This window comes from Primulina tabacum, chromosome 12, assembly GCF_025594145.1.
Source record: "Primulina tabacum isolate GXHZ01 chromosome 12, ASM2559414v2, whole genome shotgun sequence".
NCBI classification, from domain to species: domain Eukaryota; kingdom Viridiplantae; phylum Streptophyta; class Magnoliopsida; order Lamiales; family Gesneriaceae; genus Primulina; species Primulina tabacum.
This window is the reverse complement of record NC_134561.1, coordinates 29,041,019-29,060,251: the sequence shown is the minus strand read 5'-3', so window position 1 is coordinate 29,060,251 and position 19,233 is coordinate 29,041,019. Positions and strand designations below refer to the sequence as shown.

At 39.0% G+C, this 19,233-nt stretch overlaps 2 protein-coding genes across 2 annotated transcripts; one reads left to right on the top strand and one right to left on the bottom strand.

Annotated features, from left to right (window-relative positions):
* Window positions 1-2,224: 2,224 nt before the first annotated feature.
* LOC142520312 (uncharacterized) lies at window positions 2,225-3,960 on the bottom strand. The gene is made up of 5 exons (XM_075623314.1): window positions 3,786-3,960; window positions 3,350-3,675; window positions 2,844-3,242; window positions 2,555-2,710; window positions 2,225-2,479 (listed from the first exon to the last, which is right to left on the bottom strand). Exons 1-5 carry the CDS (start codon window positions 3,958-3,960, stop codon window positions 2,225-2,227), a joined length of 1,311 nt encoding a protein of 436 aa, XP_075479429.1.
* A 9,537-nt stretch (window positions 3,961-13,497) lies between these two features.
* LOC142521235 (metalloendoproteinase 3-MMP-like) lies at window positions 13,498-14,827 on the top strand. The gene has a single exon (XM_075624462.1). It carries the CDS (start codon window positions 13,718-13,720, stop codon window positions 14,813-14,815), a length of 1,098 nt encoding a protein of 365 aa, XP_075480577.1. The 5' UTR covers window positions 13,498-13,717; the 3' UTR covers window positions 14,816-14,827.
* Window positions 14,828-19,233: the final 4,406 nt, after the last annotated feature.

Sequence of the window (19,233 nt, the reverse complement as noted above, 5' to 3'; positions counted from 1 at the left end):
TGTTGAAGCTCTCGTCGATAGGAACACGGTATTGGAATCGGATTGAAAATCAGACGGACGGATTTCTCGCAAATTGAATTCTAATATCAAGAATTGAAGCTTCCCTCTGAACTTTCGTTTCTTCCTATTGCTTCTTCTGAGGAGAATAACACTTTGTTATATATATATCCTGAATGGTGAAGGATAGGTGGCTCTTCCTATGTGCAGCACGTCTCGCGCATATGCGCGACTTCCGCCGGCGCATATGCGCGAGACACTATGTCTCGGCTTGTAATCTCACGTCATCTCGCGCATATGAACGCCCTCGCCCGGCGCATATGCGCGAGGTTCTCTGCCATCCTCGCGCATATGCGTGGGTCCTGGTCGCGCATATGCGCGAGGTTCTCTGCCTATCTCGCGCATATGCGCCCGGCTGGGTCGCGCATATGTGCGAGGGGCTCAGTCCTCGCACATAATTCAGTCTTCTTTTCGCCTATCCCGGTCTGATCCGTTCCGTCTACAATCACCTCAATTATCAACAAATCATTTCAGATTATAATAATACAATTCTCGGGCACTACACTAACTGTGGAGGTGCCCCGAGCAGCCTGCAAGATCAAAGTCATGATCACTCGGCCTGCATCCACTGTCTTGACAGTGATGATACAGTAAACCAACGCTGCCTTTGTCTTCGTCATATCCGAAACATGCCCAGGTGGCATCAACCGCGAGGCAACAAAATGATACCAGTTATATGCCTCCCTTATCATGGATGTCGTTGGGAATGTGACCGGGCTCATTGATTATTGAGTTTCAAAACCGTGACCGGCTCACACAGAGTGGTGATGATTGCCTCATAGGGGTAGGCCTTCTCTCGAAAATATCGTGTACTCGTCAGTGTCAAAATCAAGCATCGAGTACAACGAGTTTATCGTCTTACTGTCAAAAGCAACAATCCACCCCCTGAGTTTCACGTGATAGTCATCATGCTTAACCATTAAATTAGCACAGAATTCTCACACAATGGGCATCACAGCGCCTGCAGGTGGCTTCACAAACTCATCCCAATTCAAATGCCAAGCAAGAACCAATGTCGCACAACCCGGGATGCTCTTATCCATCCCTCTTTCCCGCTGCATATTTTTTTCTTGTAATTTTGTATAATTCTCAGCGACAACAGCATCCCAAAACCTTCATCTGTCAAAACTAGTTGAAGACGACTCACCATCCCCTGACTGACCACGCTTACTCTTCTCTTTCGCCGGCATTCTTCAACTCAAGTAACACTTCACTTGATAGCACTTGTCCCTACTACAACGCCTTGAACAACGATATTTCAACAATATCTATCCACCACATTATCAAAACAATCAATCGCTCAATAGTAACCCTATAACATGCAATGCTCCAATCCAACAATTCTTAAGAACAAGATCACATAGGCAATTTATTGAACACCTTATATGCATACAACCAAGACTCAATTATTTTAAATTCCAAGCATTAAAATCGAGAATCACTACACCAAAGACGATTACCATGTGATAGGGGACCCAAAATATGCTGTAAATCGCCTGGTATAGATTCGTTGGAGAAATTTTGTTAAAATCCACAAGTCAAAGGACGCTTGGAAAGTTAGCTAGGATGAATCACTAGGTTTAGGATGATTTGTGTTGATGTTTGTGTGTTTCAAAAGATAATTTGTGGAGGAGAAGCAGTTTTCTTCGGTGGAGAGGAAGGGGAGCCACGACACTTCTTGTGTTGTGTATGGTAGAATGATTTTCAATGTATATATTTTTTATTATAAATCACTAAGTAGCGTCGCGGCGCTAAGTTGTAGCACCTAGGCACTGACCCTTTAGTAATTCTAGCGCCGCGGCATTGAATTTTTAGCGCCTAGGCGCTAATTCTTCGCATCCATTGGCGCTGCAGTGCTGATTGTGGGCGCCTAGGCGCATGTCCTTCGATTGAATTGATGTTGGGATGCTTACTTTCTGGCTCCTAGGCGCTTGTACGTCCGAGAATATGAATATTTGACCTCCTTAGCACACCTCATTTCAACTTTTACCTACATAATAACACACGTGTCAATGTCTAATCTTCACATGCAGAGTTTAATACATAAAAACTTAAAAATAAACCTACTAAAAATAAAAAATAATAAAAGCATTAAAAGATACTGATTTGGTTGCCTCCCGATAAGTGCTTGGTTTAACATCTTCAGCCCGGCTGTCACTAGTTCTGTTCAAGGTGGTTCATGTGATCTCTTGGATGCCTTAATCTCCACCCTCTGACCTTCGAACTCCATGGTCAAATTTCCTCGTTTCGCGTCAATGACGGCTCCAGTAGTAGCCAAGAATGGTCGTCCTATAATGACATGAACATTCTGACTGTTCTTCATGTTAAGCACAACAAAATCTGCTGGAAGCCTCAGTTTGTCGATCTGAACTTCAACATCTTCCACAAAACCCAACGGTACCTTGACCGACTTATCTGCCAGCTACAAGATTAGTTCTGTGGGGTTCATTCTGCTCAATCCAAGTTTATCGCAGAGAGAACTTGGAATTATATTCACGCTCGCTCCTGAATCACAAATATCTTTTTCTGCCATTTGACCTCCTATTGCGCATGGTACAACGAATTCCTCGAGGTCTTGCAGCTTCTGTGGAAGTTTTCTTTGTATCCCCTCATCGCTTCCTTCGGTAAGTTCCACTTCCTTCAGATCTGTAGACTAAATTTTAGTGTGTAGGTTCCTGAGATCTTCAAGACATTTTTTCTTTTGAAACTCATCCTTCAATTGTATAAATCTTTGGGGTAAGGAAGTAAAGAAATATCAATGCAGTGATCTAAATCATAACTCTTACCTTTCTTACCTCGGGTTCCTTTTCTTGGTGGTGGCTTATCATCTCGGATGGTGTGAGATCAACCTTTTCTACTTCTCTATCTACCATACCAATCTCCTCATGCTGTATGAAAACGGCGTTCACTTCTCTCAGATTTGGGTCTGCAGTCTTTGGTATTGCGCCTGACGGTTGAGACGTGAGTTTCCTCATTATCTGCCCAACTTGCGACTCAAGGATTTTCAAGGAGGCACCGATATTCGCCATGTGTGTCTCTAGATTGTCAAGCCTAGACTCAGTCCTAGCCATCTTCTTACCAGATTCAGCAACAAATATCCCAACTAAATCCTCAAATGAAGGCTTCGCTTCCTCATTTGATGCATTGAACCCCGGTGGAGGACTCAATACATTCTTATTGTTTTCCTAAGAAAAATTCTCATGTTTTCTCAAACCAAGATGATAAGTATTAGAGGGAGTGTTATCTCGATATCCTCCAAGCCTCTAAAATTCTTGTTGTTGATGTATTGAACTTCTTCAGGAAAATGTGATTCTTCAACAACAACTGATGGTCCCTTAGTGTCTGATGTACTCACTTTATTCATGGCTGCTATATGTGTAGTCAATGTCGATACTTGAGCAGTGAGTGATGTAATTGGATCCACAGTATAAACTCCAGTTGTCCTCTTTACTCCCCACCTCTCACACGGCCACTGGTAGCTATTTATAGTCATCTTCTCAAGCAAGTCATAAGCTTGATATGGAGATTTGGCAAAGATCATGCCACCAGCCGCTGCATCCAATGTTCCTCGTGTTTGCCCATTTAAACCATTGTAGAATAGTTCAATTTGCACCCAGTCTTCAAAACCATGATTTTGTCATTTCCTCAACAACTCATTATACATTTCCCACGCCTCATACAAATGCTCAAAATCATTCTGCCTAAAAACTCTGATCTCGATCTTCAACTGTGCAGATTTCGTGGGGGAAAGTATTTAGCAAGGAACTTCGTTGCCAACTCCTGCCATATTGTGATGCTCCCCAATGGAAGTGATTGGAGCCATCCTCTTGCTTGATCAGTGAGAGAAAATGAAAACAAACGTAGTCTAATAATATCATCAGGAACATTATTAATATTTACCATGTCAGCAATCTCCAGGAAATTTCTCAAGTGCACGTGAGGATCTGAAGTGGTGGTTCCAGCAAACTAGTTCTGCTGAACCATATTTATCAGAGCAGGCTTAAGCTCGAAATTGTTTGCATTTATGGTCCCCCGAGCAATGCCATAATAATGATTGTTTATCATTGGTCGGAAGTGATCTCTGATAGGTATAGCCTCTGGCGGGTTACGTCTGGAGTCCTATCAGTTTTCATCCATGGCTTGGATCTCTTCTCTTCTTAATTTTCTTAGTCTTCGTGCAGCTCTTTCGATCTTCGGATCAAAGATAAGCAAGTCAGGGCTTTGCCATCTTCGCATGCACGGTCAAACAGAGAAAATGAATAAATCAACAATTATTAAAATGAAATAAAAAAACAGCTCTAAATTAAAATCTAGACTAATTAGTAACAATATTGATTTAAATTTCAATTTGACACCCTCCGACAACGGTGCCAAAAACTTGTTGCGTATTTTCAGCTCGCAAGCGCATGGTTGTCAAGTTTTAATATATGTGAGTAAAGTATCGCTTCTACGAGGAGTGTGTATGTAAAAATATATCGGTGTTTGTAATTAAAATAGTCACGACTTTATCTAGAAAAATCAATAAAAGGTTTGGTTTGCTGAAAATGAATTAATTGCAAATAAATATTAATCTAATCATTGAATCGAGAACATATCAATGAAAGAAAATATCTAGAGGAGAGATATCACTAAGTTTCCATGATAATTATTTCCGGTTGAATTCATATTCATGAATTCCAAATATTTAATGTCCAAGAACACTTAATTATTTTATTCCTCATTCCCAAATGACGAATAAATTGTATCATTCAAACTTCGATCCAAACATTCCTAATAAGAATCTAAGTTTAAATGATAAATGCAAACGATGTTCTTACCTAGGACTGGCTAAAGTTATACGACTTCCGAACGATATAAACATTCAACGATGTGTTTTTAATGATCTATAATCATAGTCTCTCTCTCGAGTTGTAGAATTAATCAGACAACAACAATTTATTACCAGTAAACTGAAGTCGAATAAAAACAAAGAAACACAATTAAACCAAAAGAAATTCAATCATATAAACAACCGAATCAAATTATCGTATCAACAAAGCTACGTCATCCTCTAGATTTAAAAATTAGTTCATAACAAAATCTAAACAAAAAAAAGACGTGTTTGAAGGTTTAGACATCACAACACACGACAATAAAGGTGAAGGAATCATATAACAAATCAGAAGTGGCATCTTTGTCCCCAGATTTGTCGTTCTTCATCTTCGTGAGCGATCTTTGCACTCCAAATCTTCTTCTTGTGCTTCCTCTCATCTCTTGTGTGAAATATGCTCCCCAAAACAGCCGTCTCCTCCTGAAAACCTTTTTTTTTTCCTTTTTTTGTATCTTTCGTTCCGTGAGCTCAATCTCATTTGAAGTTTCTTGCTGTCATTAGCGTCGTGGCTCTGCTTGGGCAGCTCTTAGGCACGAATGTGTCGAGGTTGTGGCGCTGCGGTTCTTGCTCCTTAGCGCCTAGGCGTTCGTGGTTAGGCAGTTGATCGCTGCGGAGCTGAGTATCAGTGCCTAGGCGCGTATCTCTCCGCAATGTGGATGTCGCGGCTGCTGGTCAGCGCCTAGGCGCTTGTTGCTCGGCATGATAGTGCTGCGGCTCTTGTCCCCCGAACACAGTAGCATTGTGGCTCTCTTCCATCAACCGTTTTACAAAAAAATTGCCTCTAATCTTCATCAATAATCCAGTAATGGTTTATCTCTTGCACGACACAAAAATAACAAAATACCACGCGTAATTCTATCCGAAACTAACATAATTCAAATGGATTCTCATATAAATTAAGTGCAATTCTCGCACTTATCAGAAGTCCATAATACTCCGTACTCCATTCATTGCAGACATTGTCTTGGTGGCCGGGCATGAAACGAAACATCTTGCGTTTTGTGTTTGAGTGTTTGACATGCCAGCAAGTTAAGACAGAACATCAGAGGCCAGCAAGGAAGCTTAAGCCACTTCCAATTCTCGAGCGAAAATGGGAAAATATAACGATGGATTTTGTAGTGGGATTTCCAAGGACTATCAAGGGGATTCAATGACATCTGGGTGATAGTTGATCGTCTTACAAAATCAGTGCACCTTCTACCTATTAAGACGAGATTCAATGTGACATAGTATGCAGAGCTTTACATCCGAGAGATAGTCCAATTGCACTGAATTCCAGTATCTATTGTTTCGGACAGAGATCTGAGGTTCACATCATCCTTCTGGAAGAGTTTGCATCCAACTATGGGGATGAAGTTGTTGTATAGTACAGAATTTCATCCTCAGATCGATGGTCAGTCCGAAAGGGTGATTCAAATTCTGGAGGATTTACTCCAAGCTTGTGACCGATTTCCAGGGCAGCTGGGAACCGAAGTTACTTCTAGTGGAGTTTACTTATAACAATACCTCCCAATCGTCTGTAGGTAGGGCTCCTTATGATGAACTTTATGGGAGGAAGTGTAGATAACCGATATACTGGTATGAGGTTAGTGAAAAAGGATAGTTAGTTCTGGACTTGATCAAGCAGACACAGAACTATTAGTCAAAATCCGAGATAGGATCAAAACGGCTCAAAGCGCCCAGAAAATTTACGCCGATAAGCGGCGAAGGGAGCTTGAGTTTGCAGTAGGTGACCACGTGTTTTTGTAGATAGAATATATGAAAGATGTTATGAGATTTGGCAAGAAATGCAAACTCAGTCCGAGGTTCATAGGACCGTTTGAGGTCCTGGAGGAGATTGGAACATTAGCCTATAGAGTGACTTTGCCACCGATGCTGGCTAGAGTGCATAATGTGTTCCATATCTCGATGTTGCAAAAATACATGTCGAATCCTTCGCATGTGCTATATTATGAACTTCTGCAGTTGAATCCAAATATGTCTTACGAGGAAAGGTCTACGCAGATTCTAGATAGACAAGAAAGAAGGCTCCGGAATAAGGTCATTCAAATGGTCAAAGTCAAGTGGCTAAATCATTCGGACGAGGAAGCTACTTGGGAAATTGAGACATACATGAGGAGTCGCTACCTGGAATTATTTTGTGAGTTTTAATTTCGAGGATGAAATTTCAATTAAGGGAGGGGAGGAATTGTAAGGTCCAAAATACGATAACGTGATCTAACTGCATGCAAAAATATAGGAAAAATAGAACATATATAATTAAACTATTTTAATTGCATTAATTATATGTGATAGGCGTGTTTAAATGTTTAAAATATGATTTTCTATTAGAATGCATAAAACTGTGTTTCAAGGGTAATTCGATACGCAACAGAGGAACAGAGATCGGGGAGCGTAAATGAAAAATATTTTTTATTAAATGATTATTTTTAACTATTTAATCTATGGTATATTTGTTATGTAATTTTCGAAAATGGTGTTTTTGAGATGTTTTTACATGTCAAGTCATATTTTAAACCGATAATTGATTTTTGACGAATACAAAGACTTTTTGGAGACTCGTTTAATATTTTGAAAAATTTCCTGAACGAAATATTTTTCATACATTTAAATGGGCCTATTGGGCCTATTGTACTAAGGTTATTGGGTCCATATGTCTACCCTATTATTTATATCAAAAGATGAAATTTCCATGCCCTAAAACTCTCAAAACACACGCCTCAAGCATAAGAGTCATAGGGTTTTCTCTCCCTAGCCACACGCACACACATGATTAAGGCACTTCACGTGGGTTTTTTGAAGGATAAAATGCAGCAAGGTCTTCCCCGTCTCTCCGACAGCGTTCTTTCGCATCAAGGCTTGAATATTCATGTGTGATACACACAAAAGCACGCCTTATTCCTTCTTTTCCCATCATTCATGTCATAATACATGTGATTATAATTGTTTGCATGAAAAATCTGATACCTTCTTATTTATTTTTGTTTTTATGCATTATACATGGAAGACATGATTTTTCTTGCATGATTTTTTATGGTTCTTGTTAAAAGGAAAGGGCTACCAGGTTAGGGATGTTAGGGGCTCGATTTACAGCGAATTTAAGGACTCTTAGATGCACGGTTAAGGAATGGAAAGAAAGGGCAAGGGCTGCACGATTTTTGAATTTCAACAAAAGCTAGGGCACGGTTTTGGAAGGAAATAGAAGAAGAGGTTGTGCAGTAGCTGTCCAGGCAAGGGGTTGGGCTTTTGAGGGTCCTAACCACGAGCCACGGCGGTCCATGCATGGCTGGAGAGGGGTGAAAGGGTAGGTGCAAGGCTAGGGTGTTAGAGTAGGTGCTCGGCAAGCAAACTTGTGGCTCCGGTTTTATTGACTCTGATGTAAAACAATCTTTATTTTGATAATATTTTACGATTTTGTTCGATTATGGCATTATACTTTATCTGTATATCTATGCAAGCTGCATAGACAAATTTCTTGAATATACAATAGGTACCATGAGGTTTGCATCGCAATGTAAGATCATGAAACTCATTAGAAAGTATACTGTATATTCCAAACAAGTTCCTAGTCAAATCAGTCGTTTGAAACAAGGATAAAGGTCGCTCGAGCCCGAGACTAGCATCTGTGGAGTAAATGTCATGTTTCATTGGCAAGGGCATAGAGATGTCCATTCACACAGATGGGTAATCATATGATGATGCACTGAACAACCCTCCCTCAGACTGTCCAAGTGGTTCTCACTTATCGAGTTGAATAGTCCGCAGTTATGGTTGTACACCATTAGTCCTTTGACCCGGGACAATGTAAGGGCTATACGTACTAGCATGCACTTTGATCCTTCTACCGACGAGGTTGGGTGTAGTTTCGAAATACGTAGGAGCAAATACATTGCAGTCGGGGATTCACCGTTTACCTACGAGTAAAGATATCCTATTTTTTCTGATGAGTCAATAGTGCAAGGAATCTCTGGCCAGAGAAAGACATGTGCAGTTTGGAAAGGTGTTTCCTCACTTGTGCATACCATGACACGATTACTCAAAGATAAATCACATCGCTATCGAATTTATATGTAACTCTCGATATACCAATTGTTGCCGATTCGATCGGTATATATGTGTTGAAGAGACTGTACTGTATGTTAACCATGACTAAAGATTCTTGCGGGCACTATCAGTGATACCTAGGAGATCATGGGGCAATGCCACTAGATGCTCTTACCATGATCCGATGGGTGCAATCAGAAATGAATTCTGACATTCTTGATCAATGAGTTGAAAAAAGAATGGGGTTAACTAGGGTAAACCCGAATAAGAATAAATGTTATTCTGAATCACATGGAAATGTGAAATCACAGTTAGCTATATCTCTTAACTATTAAGGATCACAAAAGTATCGGATTCTGTGTTCCCATTGAGATAGTCAAATTTCAAGGAGTTGAAATTTGACGAATATAGTTTGATGGAGATCAAACAAGAAGCTTATAAAGGATTTAATGAGATTATTCCATATGATGGAAGAAATTGAAGTTCGCATGGTTGCTAAATAAGGAAGGAAAGTGGAACTGCCTGTTTTAGTAAATGAGTTTACAAAAATGACAGCTGCCAAATATGGTAACTGTCATATATGGTATATTCTATATTTGGTAAAAGAAAATTTTGATCTTCGAAATTTTCGATTTTCATTATATGAATAAGTCTTGTATCCTTGATACATCGGAGCTCTCGGATCGTCAATCGGGGTTATGATGATTTCAGAATAATTTATTTAGTGAATTGAGAATTTACTAATTAAATGATTGTGCTAGTAGTGTTGACTAATTACATGCACAAATTCCCATAAATATTTTAGAAGAGTCTAGAATTAAATTAACTAAGGAGTTAGTTTATAAATTAAATAATGGTTATTTAATTTAACCTACATATACATGTATACATTTTATATGGTGACATAAAATATGTGTATATGATATTATTGTATCATGTATTATTAAAAATTAATAAATACATTATATATTATTTATATGGGAGTTTAAATATGATGAAATTATTAGAGTCTTTGTGGGAGAGGAGCTCCCAATTAGATTAAAACTCTCTCTATATATACACCACTAGGATTCATAATTACTAACCATAATTTTTCACACAAAACACAAGAAAAAACTCCTTCCTTTCTCCCTTGAAAGTCACGGCCATCACCTAAAAATTTGTGGGAAGAAATTATGGCCAAAAGCAAATTCGATATGCTTAATTATTGATTAAGAATAAATAATTATTGGTTAATGATTGATTAAGAATCAATTAGCACAAAATCCATGATTATGAATCATGAAACTCACGGCCATCCCATAGATTTTGGGGAAAAATAATTCGGCCACTTTGTGTTCTTCCACGTCGCACCGTTGTCGCTACGCCGTCTTCAGATTTTGGAAATTCGGAGATTACAATTTCAACACACAAATCATTTGGATTTTCTAGTGCAAACCAATCAAGGAAGACATTCTTTGATCATGGACCTAATTAGGCGATCAAAAGAGAAAGCCATTCGTAGGGATTTACGAGAACGACTATATCCGCCTAAACACCGGAATAGTTTGGAGTCCAAGATTTTAGAACGCAAAGTTAAAATTCTTAGAACAACCTATGGATATTTCTAAACACACAACGCCCAAGAACAAAAATTTTAAATTTCCACTGTGTCTTGGGTGCGAGAATATGATGTCCCAACATAGGGCACAACCTAGCCGTGTTGCGCGCAAGAAGAACGAAACATGAACTTCCTCGTTCATGGCTCGCTAGGTCTGGTCCAAAGGGGTCCTGAAGACTGGTCAAGGTATGGTCTGGTTGGTTAAGGGATATGATCGAAGGAACGTAGGGCTTGTTGGGTTAGGGTTTTTCGAACATGGACAGAAAAATTCCAGCAGCTTCTATTCATTTCCAAGGGCTTTTGATGGCTTGAATTTTGTTCAAAGGGGGTTGATTAGGTGTGGTTAAGCTTTGGTAAAATTTTGGTAAAGTTTGGTTAAGATTCGGGTTAAAACCAGAACTTTGGTTCAAGCTTTAAAACGAATTACGAATTTAGTCGAGGGACCTAAGTTTACGTCTAAGAAATGTTCATGAGTTTGCTTTAAGTATTTACGTAAATTTGGATGGATTCGGGTCAAAGTTTTAAGGTCTAGGGGTAAAATAGGAAAACTAGGGTTTCAGGGCAAAACGATCATTTCAAACTTAAAAAATTTTAGGAGTCCTGGAAGTGCCCCGAATACGGTAATAAATGTTAAAATGTTTATTTTGAAAGGTTATGAAGTTTTTGATGGAAAATGATAAATGCTAAAAAAACTTGGTGAATGCTTGGTTTAAAGAAAAATGATATTTATACACGTATTTTTATAAAGTGATGGAAATCCTGAAAATGTTTTGAATGAAGTGACTTAATTGTAACTGTAAGAAAATGAGGATTCGTGAGGGAATAAACCCCAGTGGAACCCGTTTACGGGACTAAGCCCCGTGGGAACCCAATACCGAATTTCCACAAGCCAAGGCTCAGTAACGGAAAAGTGGTTGCTGGTGTCCCCGTCAACTATAGGCCAAGACAGAAAACGGAAAAGTGGTTATTGTTGCCCACTGCCTGATACCATGGTTACACCTTGATTGTTCAATCTACCGAAGGATGAAGGATGGTCACAATTAACGAACAAATTTCACCTAAAAAGAAATGTATATGTATTTGATGAAAAAAAGGTTTAAGTTTATTCACATAATGGTAAAGCTATTTTTATTAAAAGTATTTTTATTGTTGCATGTGAATATATACATATTACTTGTTAATATGGCTAAGGCTTGCTGAATCAATAGACTCACTAGGTGTGAATGATTCATGTGAGTATTTTATTGTGGAGACACGAGAGTTGGATGACTGAACTTGCTGGGCGGATGGTGCAGTAACCTGAGGACATTTGCTAGTTTTCCGCAAAGTTATTGATTTTACAGTACTTTATATATTTTGATGACTTTTGGAAGTAAAGAGTGGTTTTTGAGAGGTTTATGATGTTTATGCAATTTTTGAAAAAAATGTTAGTTCTAGGGTGACACAGAACTTAAAAATTTTTTGCATACAATACAAGCACAAAATTCACCAAAACCCTATGGATATTAAAATAACATACGACGTTTAATAACAGTTTCGAGCGTCGAAATTAAAAATTTAAAACTTCCGCTGGGTGGGATAAAACAGTACACCAACAGAGAGTCGTCTTCCTAGGAGCTCGGCTACAAGAGGCCTTAGATGAGTCCCTTTCAAGAATTGCCAGTCTTCGCGATCGAGGATGGAAGGGTCGACTTCGCATAAGTACAAACATTTTGAATCACTCTAGATCCAGGTAGATTCATGTTTTCGTAAAAGATTCAAGGAGTACAACGAGTCTTACTCCCAAATTGACATACCCTCACTTTTAGCAAGATCTCTCGTTGATTTGAGACATACTCCTGAATTCTTTAAAGGAGATCGGCTGAGACTCTTCTAGGCGAGGTCCGAGATGTAATTCCTTTGTTTGGATATAATTCCCCTCTTTCCTTGACCTTGGACCTCTTGGGTTATTCACCGAGCTAACCACCTCACTTCCTTGTTTGGAAGCATTCCTTGAAATTGTCCCCCTGGGGTTCATTGGGCTTAAATATATCGGACCCAAAATTTATTGGATTTGGCCGATCTCACCCCGCGAAATTATGCAATTTTCCATCATCAACCCTATAATCTTTTCCGATATAAACTAATCTGTTTCATTCTTAATCTTAACAAAAAGAATGCATCACGTTCTATTTATTGCTCACGCCAGATTACCAAATTAATTTAATTTTCTTGTTATATTGTTCTTGAAATTGAAATAATTTGTATTAATTGAATTGAATGGAAGATCGGAGCTAGGAATATAAACTAAGATCTTGATCTCGTGGGATTTAATATAAATCAATTATCTAAAATAAAACAGTGCCATATGATAAAGATGGGTACAAACCACAAATCCAAATCATTACATCCGATTTCCAATTTATATCGGATGATCACAAGCTATCACGTGTTAATATCACAATTCCAATATTTACGACTTGATCATCGCTATATAATGAATATAGTAGTAATAAAATCAACTCGGGACAAACGACGGTGTAATCCATTTGATTCGTTGAAGGATTTGAGTTTTGAGTTTTAAAAATATGAAAACCGATTTAACCCATCGGACTGGTCCGTCCCACCGCATAAAATTGGTCTGTTTAGCAGGTTGCACGTAAGACCGATCCATAAAACAGAAAAATTGATATAGTAACTTTGCAAGCATGTCAAATCTAACGGAGGGTTACAATCGACCCAAACTTTTGGCTACTTTTGACATGTAAGTTAAAATTCATTAAATTATATTCAAATTTTTAACTTTGATATGAAATCGATTTAAAATGTTAATCCAAAGTTTCTTGTCAAATCCATCTACTCAAACACAAAGTGTTGAAAATCTTATAAATTTTTGTCAAGAAGACAATAAATTGTTAGAGAAGAAATAAAATGTGAACGTTATGAGAACAAGGAAATGGTGTGGGGAATCAGTCAATAATACATATTGAATTTTCAAAGAGACTCAGTCTGCCTTGTCTTTAACAACGATTAAATCAACACCATTGATCTTTTGTCCTCCGTACCACAAAGTCTCCATTACCAAGTACGATATATATCTTGCAAACTCGATCGACTCCATTTTTATTGCAGAAAGTTTCAGTAATTCTCTCTAGTTCGCAAGGAAGATGAAGTTCCCGTTGCTGATAATCTCTCTGCTGATCTTTTTCATGAATCCTGCTCCGATTTCGGCACATTTCTTCCCCAATATCACGTCGATTCCGGCATCATTGATCCCCAATGCCACAGGCTGGGAGGAGTTTAACAAGCTTCTGGGCTGCAGACATGGGATGAAAGTCGATGGGTTAGCTAAGCTCAAGAAGTACTTCCAGTATTTCGGATACCTTAATTCTGCTTACGCGGATTTCTCCGACGAATTCGACGACCCCTTCGAGTCCGCCGTCAAAATCTACCAGCTCAACTTCAACCTCAACACCACCGGAGTTATAGACGCGCCGACTTTGAAGCACATCGTGCAGCCCCGATGCGGCAACCCCGATGTGGTAAACGGGACCTCCACGATGCGTTTCGGGAAACCATCGAGCACGAATTCTACCATCCACGCGGTCGCACATTACTCGTTCTTCCCAAACAGGCCCAGCTGGCCGGCCAGCAAGAGCCAGCTCACGTACGCGTTCCTGCCGGAGAATCAGGTCCCGCTGACCGTGCAGAACCTGTTCTCACGCGCGTTCGACCGGTGGTCGGAGGTGACCACGCTGACCTTCACGCAGATAACGTCGTTCCGGCAGTCGGACATCAAGATCGGGTTCTTCAGCGGCGACCACGGCGACGGAGAGCCGTTCGACGGGGTTCTGGGCACGCTGGCTCACGCGTTCGCACCGACGGTGGGGAGGATGCATCTGGACAACGACGAGAACTGGGTGATCAACGGCGACTTCATCAACGCCGGCCCGATGTCGGCGGTGGATCTCGAATCAGTGGCGGTTCACGAAATCGGGCATTTACTCGGGTTGGGTCACAGCTCCGTCAAAGATGCAATAATGTACCCGACAATCCCGTCGGGTGTGAGGAAAGTGGAGCTAGCAAACGATGATATCACGGGTATCCAGGTGCTATACGGGGCGAACCCTAATTTAAATGGGTCGGGCCCTATTTTGGTTCCGAGACAGGAGAGGGATTCCAGTTCGGGTCATTCGTTTTCGGGTCGTGGGGTTCTTCTATTTATTGTTGGATTATTCTCTTATTCTTTGTTTAATTTGATTTAAATATTTTGTTTACTAATATTTTTTTTAGATACCTATTATTTTTTTTAAAAAAATAATTATTTTAATATTTGTATATATGTCGGATTTTTTTAATGAAAATTCTTCGTCATTTAGCGGGTTCAACTTTCCAAGTAGATTGTACAAGATTAAAATATAGAAAATGGCATGTTTGATCTTCTTGTCCGAACTCCCGATTATATACGTTTTCCCTTCTTCTGTTTTTCCATTTATCTTAGGATTAAGTCTTTTGTGAGATGATTTCACTAATCTGTATCTACTTGACGGGTCAACCTTACCGATATTCACAATAAATTAAATGACCCAAATAAGATATTCCTCACAAAATACGGCCAGTGAGACTGTCTCACACAAATTTTTGCCTTATCTTATATATATCTATATTTGAAGCATTTTTTACTAATGTATTTTATTAACTGTGTACTAGAAATGTGTAACTATTTATTGAATAAATTAAATTAAAAAATAGAAAGTTTATTTTTAAATTTTATTTTTCCAATGTTTTTTAAATTTATGTAAAAAACAATATTATTAGAATCGAGTTATAGTTTAAATGGTAGTGAATAAACTCTTTAAAAAAATTTGAATTGTATATTGTTCTTAACAATTTTTAAGATATTAAGAACTAGTGTTACTGAACCACTTTAAAATATAGTAAGCGTGAAAACGGTCCGATTTGGCTAAAGATAAAAAAAGCGGTTGACACCTTAACAAGGAACGGTCGGAAAATTTGAATGACAAGAAATGTGAAGTGCGTGAATAGATGATACGATATTTTTATGGATGTTTGGATATAAAACTCATACGTCACAATTTCTTCCACTTAGAAAAGTTTGTACTAAAAGACTTAAGCTTTACAACGTCTGTAAGAGTCCACTTCAATTAGAACTTATTACACTTTTTAAATTCAAACTCTTAGTATGTTAGAGTAGGTACCCAACGAGCCAATTTGCAGTTTGCATTTTATTTACTCTTATGTACCAACAATTTTTATTTTAATAATATTTAACGGTTTTATCCAGTTATAGAAATTATATTATCTATATACACATTCAAGCTGCATAGATAAAATGTAAGGCCTGAGATTTGATCATTGTAATACGAAATTATTTAATTGATAATTGATGTGATTATCGAAGGAAAAGCCCGAGAAAGACAAGAGAAGACATGAGTTAAGCGTGAGACCAGAAGGTCTCGCGCATATGCGCGGAGACGAGACGCGCATATGCGCAAGCAGCTATATGCCGAGGCAGTAAGTCTCCCGCATACGCGCGAGCTGCTATATGCCGAGACAGTAAGTCTCGCGCATATGCGCAAGACAGGGTGCGCATATGCGCGAGCAAGAGTTATGTACAAGCGCTGAGACAGTAGGTCTCGCGCATATGCGCGAGACTAGGCGCGCATATGTGCAAGCAGGGAATTTCTTTAAGTGCCGAGAAAGTAGGTCTCGCGCATACGCGCCAGTGTTGGACGCGCATATGCACGAGACGTGCTGAAGAAAGGATGAGCCACATGTATATACATGCATATCAACATGTAAGTTTCTTCATTCTTCCTTCAGAACTTGCAGCAAAGAACCGAAACCTCCATAGAGTTCTCAAGTCTTCATATCTTAGAATTTCAGTTGTACAAGATCCGGCCTTCAGAATTTCAATCCGAGTCTAATTCCGTGCTTCTCTCGTCAAACGCTTAAAAAGTATATGAGTTTATTTACTTTTCATCATGGTTCGAAAATTTATTGTTGGGGGAATCATAATTTGATCTTTATTACGTGTTCCTGAGATTGTGATACTCGTATAATCGAAATCGGATTGAAGAACGGACAACCTATGTAATTGTTATCATTTTCCAGATTTTCTATGATTGAGATTATGCAGATTTTGAGAATATCAGCTTGTGTTTGTTATGATTATGAGTTGTTGAGATTGGTATCTATTGATATTGAGTTGCCGAGGTATTTTGAGATTGTGCCGTTATGCCGTCGAAACGTAATTAGATTGAGAATTCTTGTGTTGGGTTGTATATTGATATTGTACATCTCGAACATGTTATTCCAGATTGATATTGCAACTTGAAATAGAGAATTCAACTTCAGAATTGGTAAAAGAACGAGTCAAATCCAAACCCCAAGAAAAGAAAGGTATAAATCAATGTTAAACCGAGAAGATACAACTCGAGAAAGAGATAGCTTGAGTTTCTCAAAAACAACATACTTTATTGTAATTGCTTTGATGTGTTTGCAATTCTTGAGATTGATATGCTTGGTCTATTGAGTTATAGCAAAGCATGTTTTATGAGTCTTTGGTAGAGATTCCAGGTCACTGGACATTTGGTTTATATCGATGTGCTTAGGAGAAGATCGACTCCTATTGTAGAGATTCGTTATAAAGGGTCAATTTCTAGGAATAAGAATGTACCACAATCTAGCTGGGAAGAGTAGGTGGGAGACTTGTTACGTTCTTATTCAAACCGGGATCCCTAGATAAGAGTCGAGTCAAGATTAAGAGTTTAAGAGTTTGATTTAAAGCTTGATATTTCTTTATGTTTTATTAGATTATAATACATGTTGTTTACAAATGTTATATGCTTTTAAAAAGTGTGATAAGTTCTAATTGAAGTGGACTCTTACCGGGATCCCTAGATAAGAGTCGAGTCAAGATACATGTTGTTTACAAATGTTTTCTCACCGGAGTTATCCGGCTGTTATTGTGTTTGTATGTGTGCATGGCAACAGGTGGGACAGGATCAGGGTCGAGAAAAGGATGAACGATCGAGATTAGAGTGGACATCCGGGCTTAGAAGTAGAATGGGCTTCCAACACTTGACATGTAGTCGTTGAACCCTAGTTTGTTGTGATTGTATATTGTACAAGACTTGTACTTCTGATCTTGTTGTAGATATTGCACTTGATTTTGTAATTTGAATAAGATGGAACCTAACTTGTTATAGAAATTTGTACACTTGTTTATAAGGTGTTCAACATTTAAAAAAAAAATTTTGCGACCCAATTTATTTAATTGATACATTTAATCCTAATGATTATTGAAAAGAATGAATTAGCGTCCGGGTCCCCACATCAGGTGGTATCAGAGCTGAATTTTCCTTAGACTGGGATAGAAGCGAGTGAGCAGGGTAGATTGAGTTTTCTTTCCTACTTTTGTGATGCTAGCATGTTTTATTGCTTTAGAAAATACATGTTTACCTGATTATCTGATTGATTGGAAACGTGTATTATTGAAAGAATGAATCAGAACCGATTCTTGATCAGAGGTATGATGATCGGAGGAGGACTGAGACAGATTTGTTATATTTGGTTACTAACCCTTTTGATAATCAGATATGCCTCCTCGAAGAATCCCAAAACAGGGTAGTACTTCTACTAATCCGATGGATGTTACAGCGACACCCATGGAAACATTACTGAAGAGATTTCAGTCATTCAAACCGCCGACCTTGAAGGGCACTGAGAAATCTATTGATTGTGAGAGTTGGCTTGATGATATTGAAATGCTGTTTGATTCACTTGATTAAACAGATGAGCGAAGAGTTAGACTGATTGAGCATCAATTGCATGACGTTGAAAAGAATTGGTGGCTCACAACCAAGAGGGCTTTGGAGCATCGAGGTACGGTTATTCTTGAAAGATATTTAAAGCTGAATTTTATCAACGATTCTTCCCAGTATCGTACCAAAAAGACAAGGGTGCAAAGTTTGCTCATCTGAGACAGGGTCATTTGAATATTGAAGAATATGTGGCCAAATTCTCTACCTTGCTACGATTTGCTCTTCATGTTGCTGATAATGATGAAGCCATGGCTGATCAGTTTATTAATGGGTTGAATCCCGAGATCTTTACACTGGTAAATACCGGGCGATCAAATAATTTTGCTGATGCTTTGAATAGAGCAAAAGGAGCAGAAGCGGGCCTGATCAGGCAGAACGGAGCTTCGTATGTTGTTCCAGCACCGAAACAGCAACCACCTTCCACCCAGTTCCACCAACCTCCTCCCAGATTTGATAGTGGTGGTAGCAGCAGTGGAAAGAAAGATAATTTGAAAGCTCGAGGAAAACAGTTTAAAAAGTCTGGTAGTAGTTCATCTAGCTCCAGTGGTTCACGACAGAACCAGAGTTACACAAGGGTCTATTGCAGAACTTCTGGAAGAAGACATCCAATAGAGCAATGCCAAGGAATGTTTGGAAGTTGCAATATCTGTCGACAGTAGGGACATTTTGCCAGAATCTATCAACAACGAGGTTCTCAACGATCCCAGGGAGCAGAATCATCTGGATCAGTGGCTCAGGTTGATAGACGATCATCTGCTGTTCACTCTTTCCATCCACCTACTACTCAGTCACAGCCGAGGCCAGGAGGAAGCCAGACTGTTAGCCAACCTCCGAGA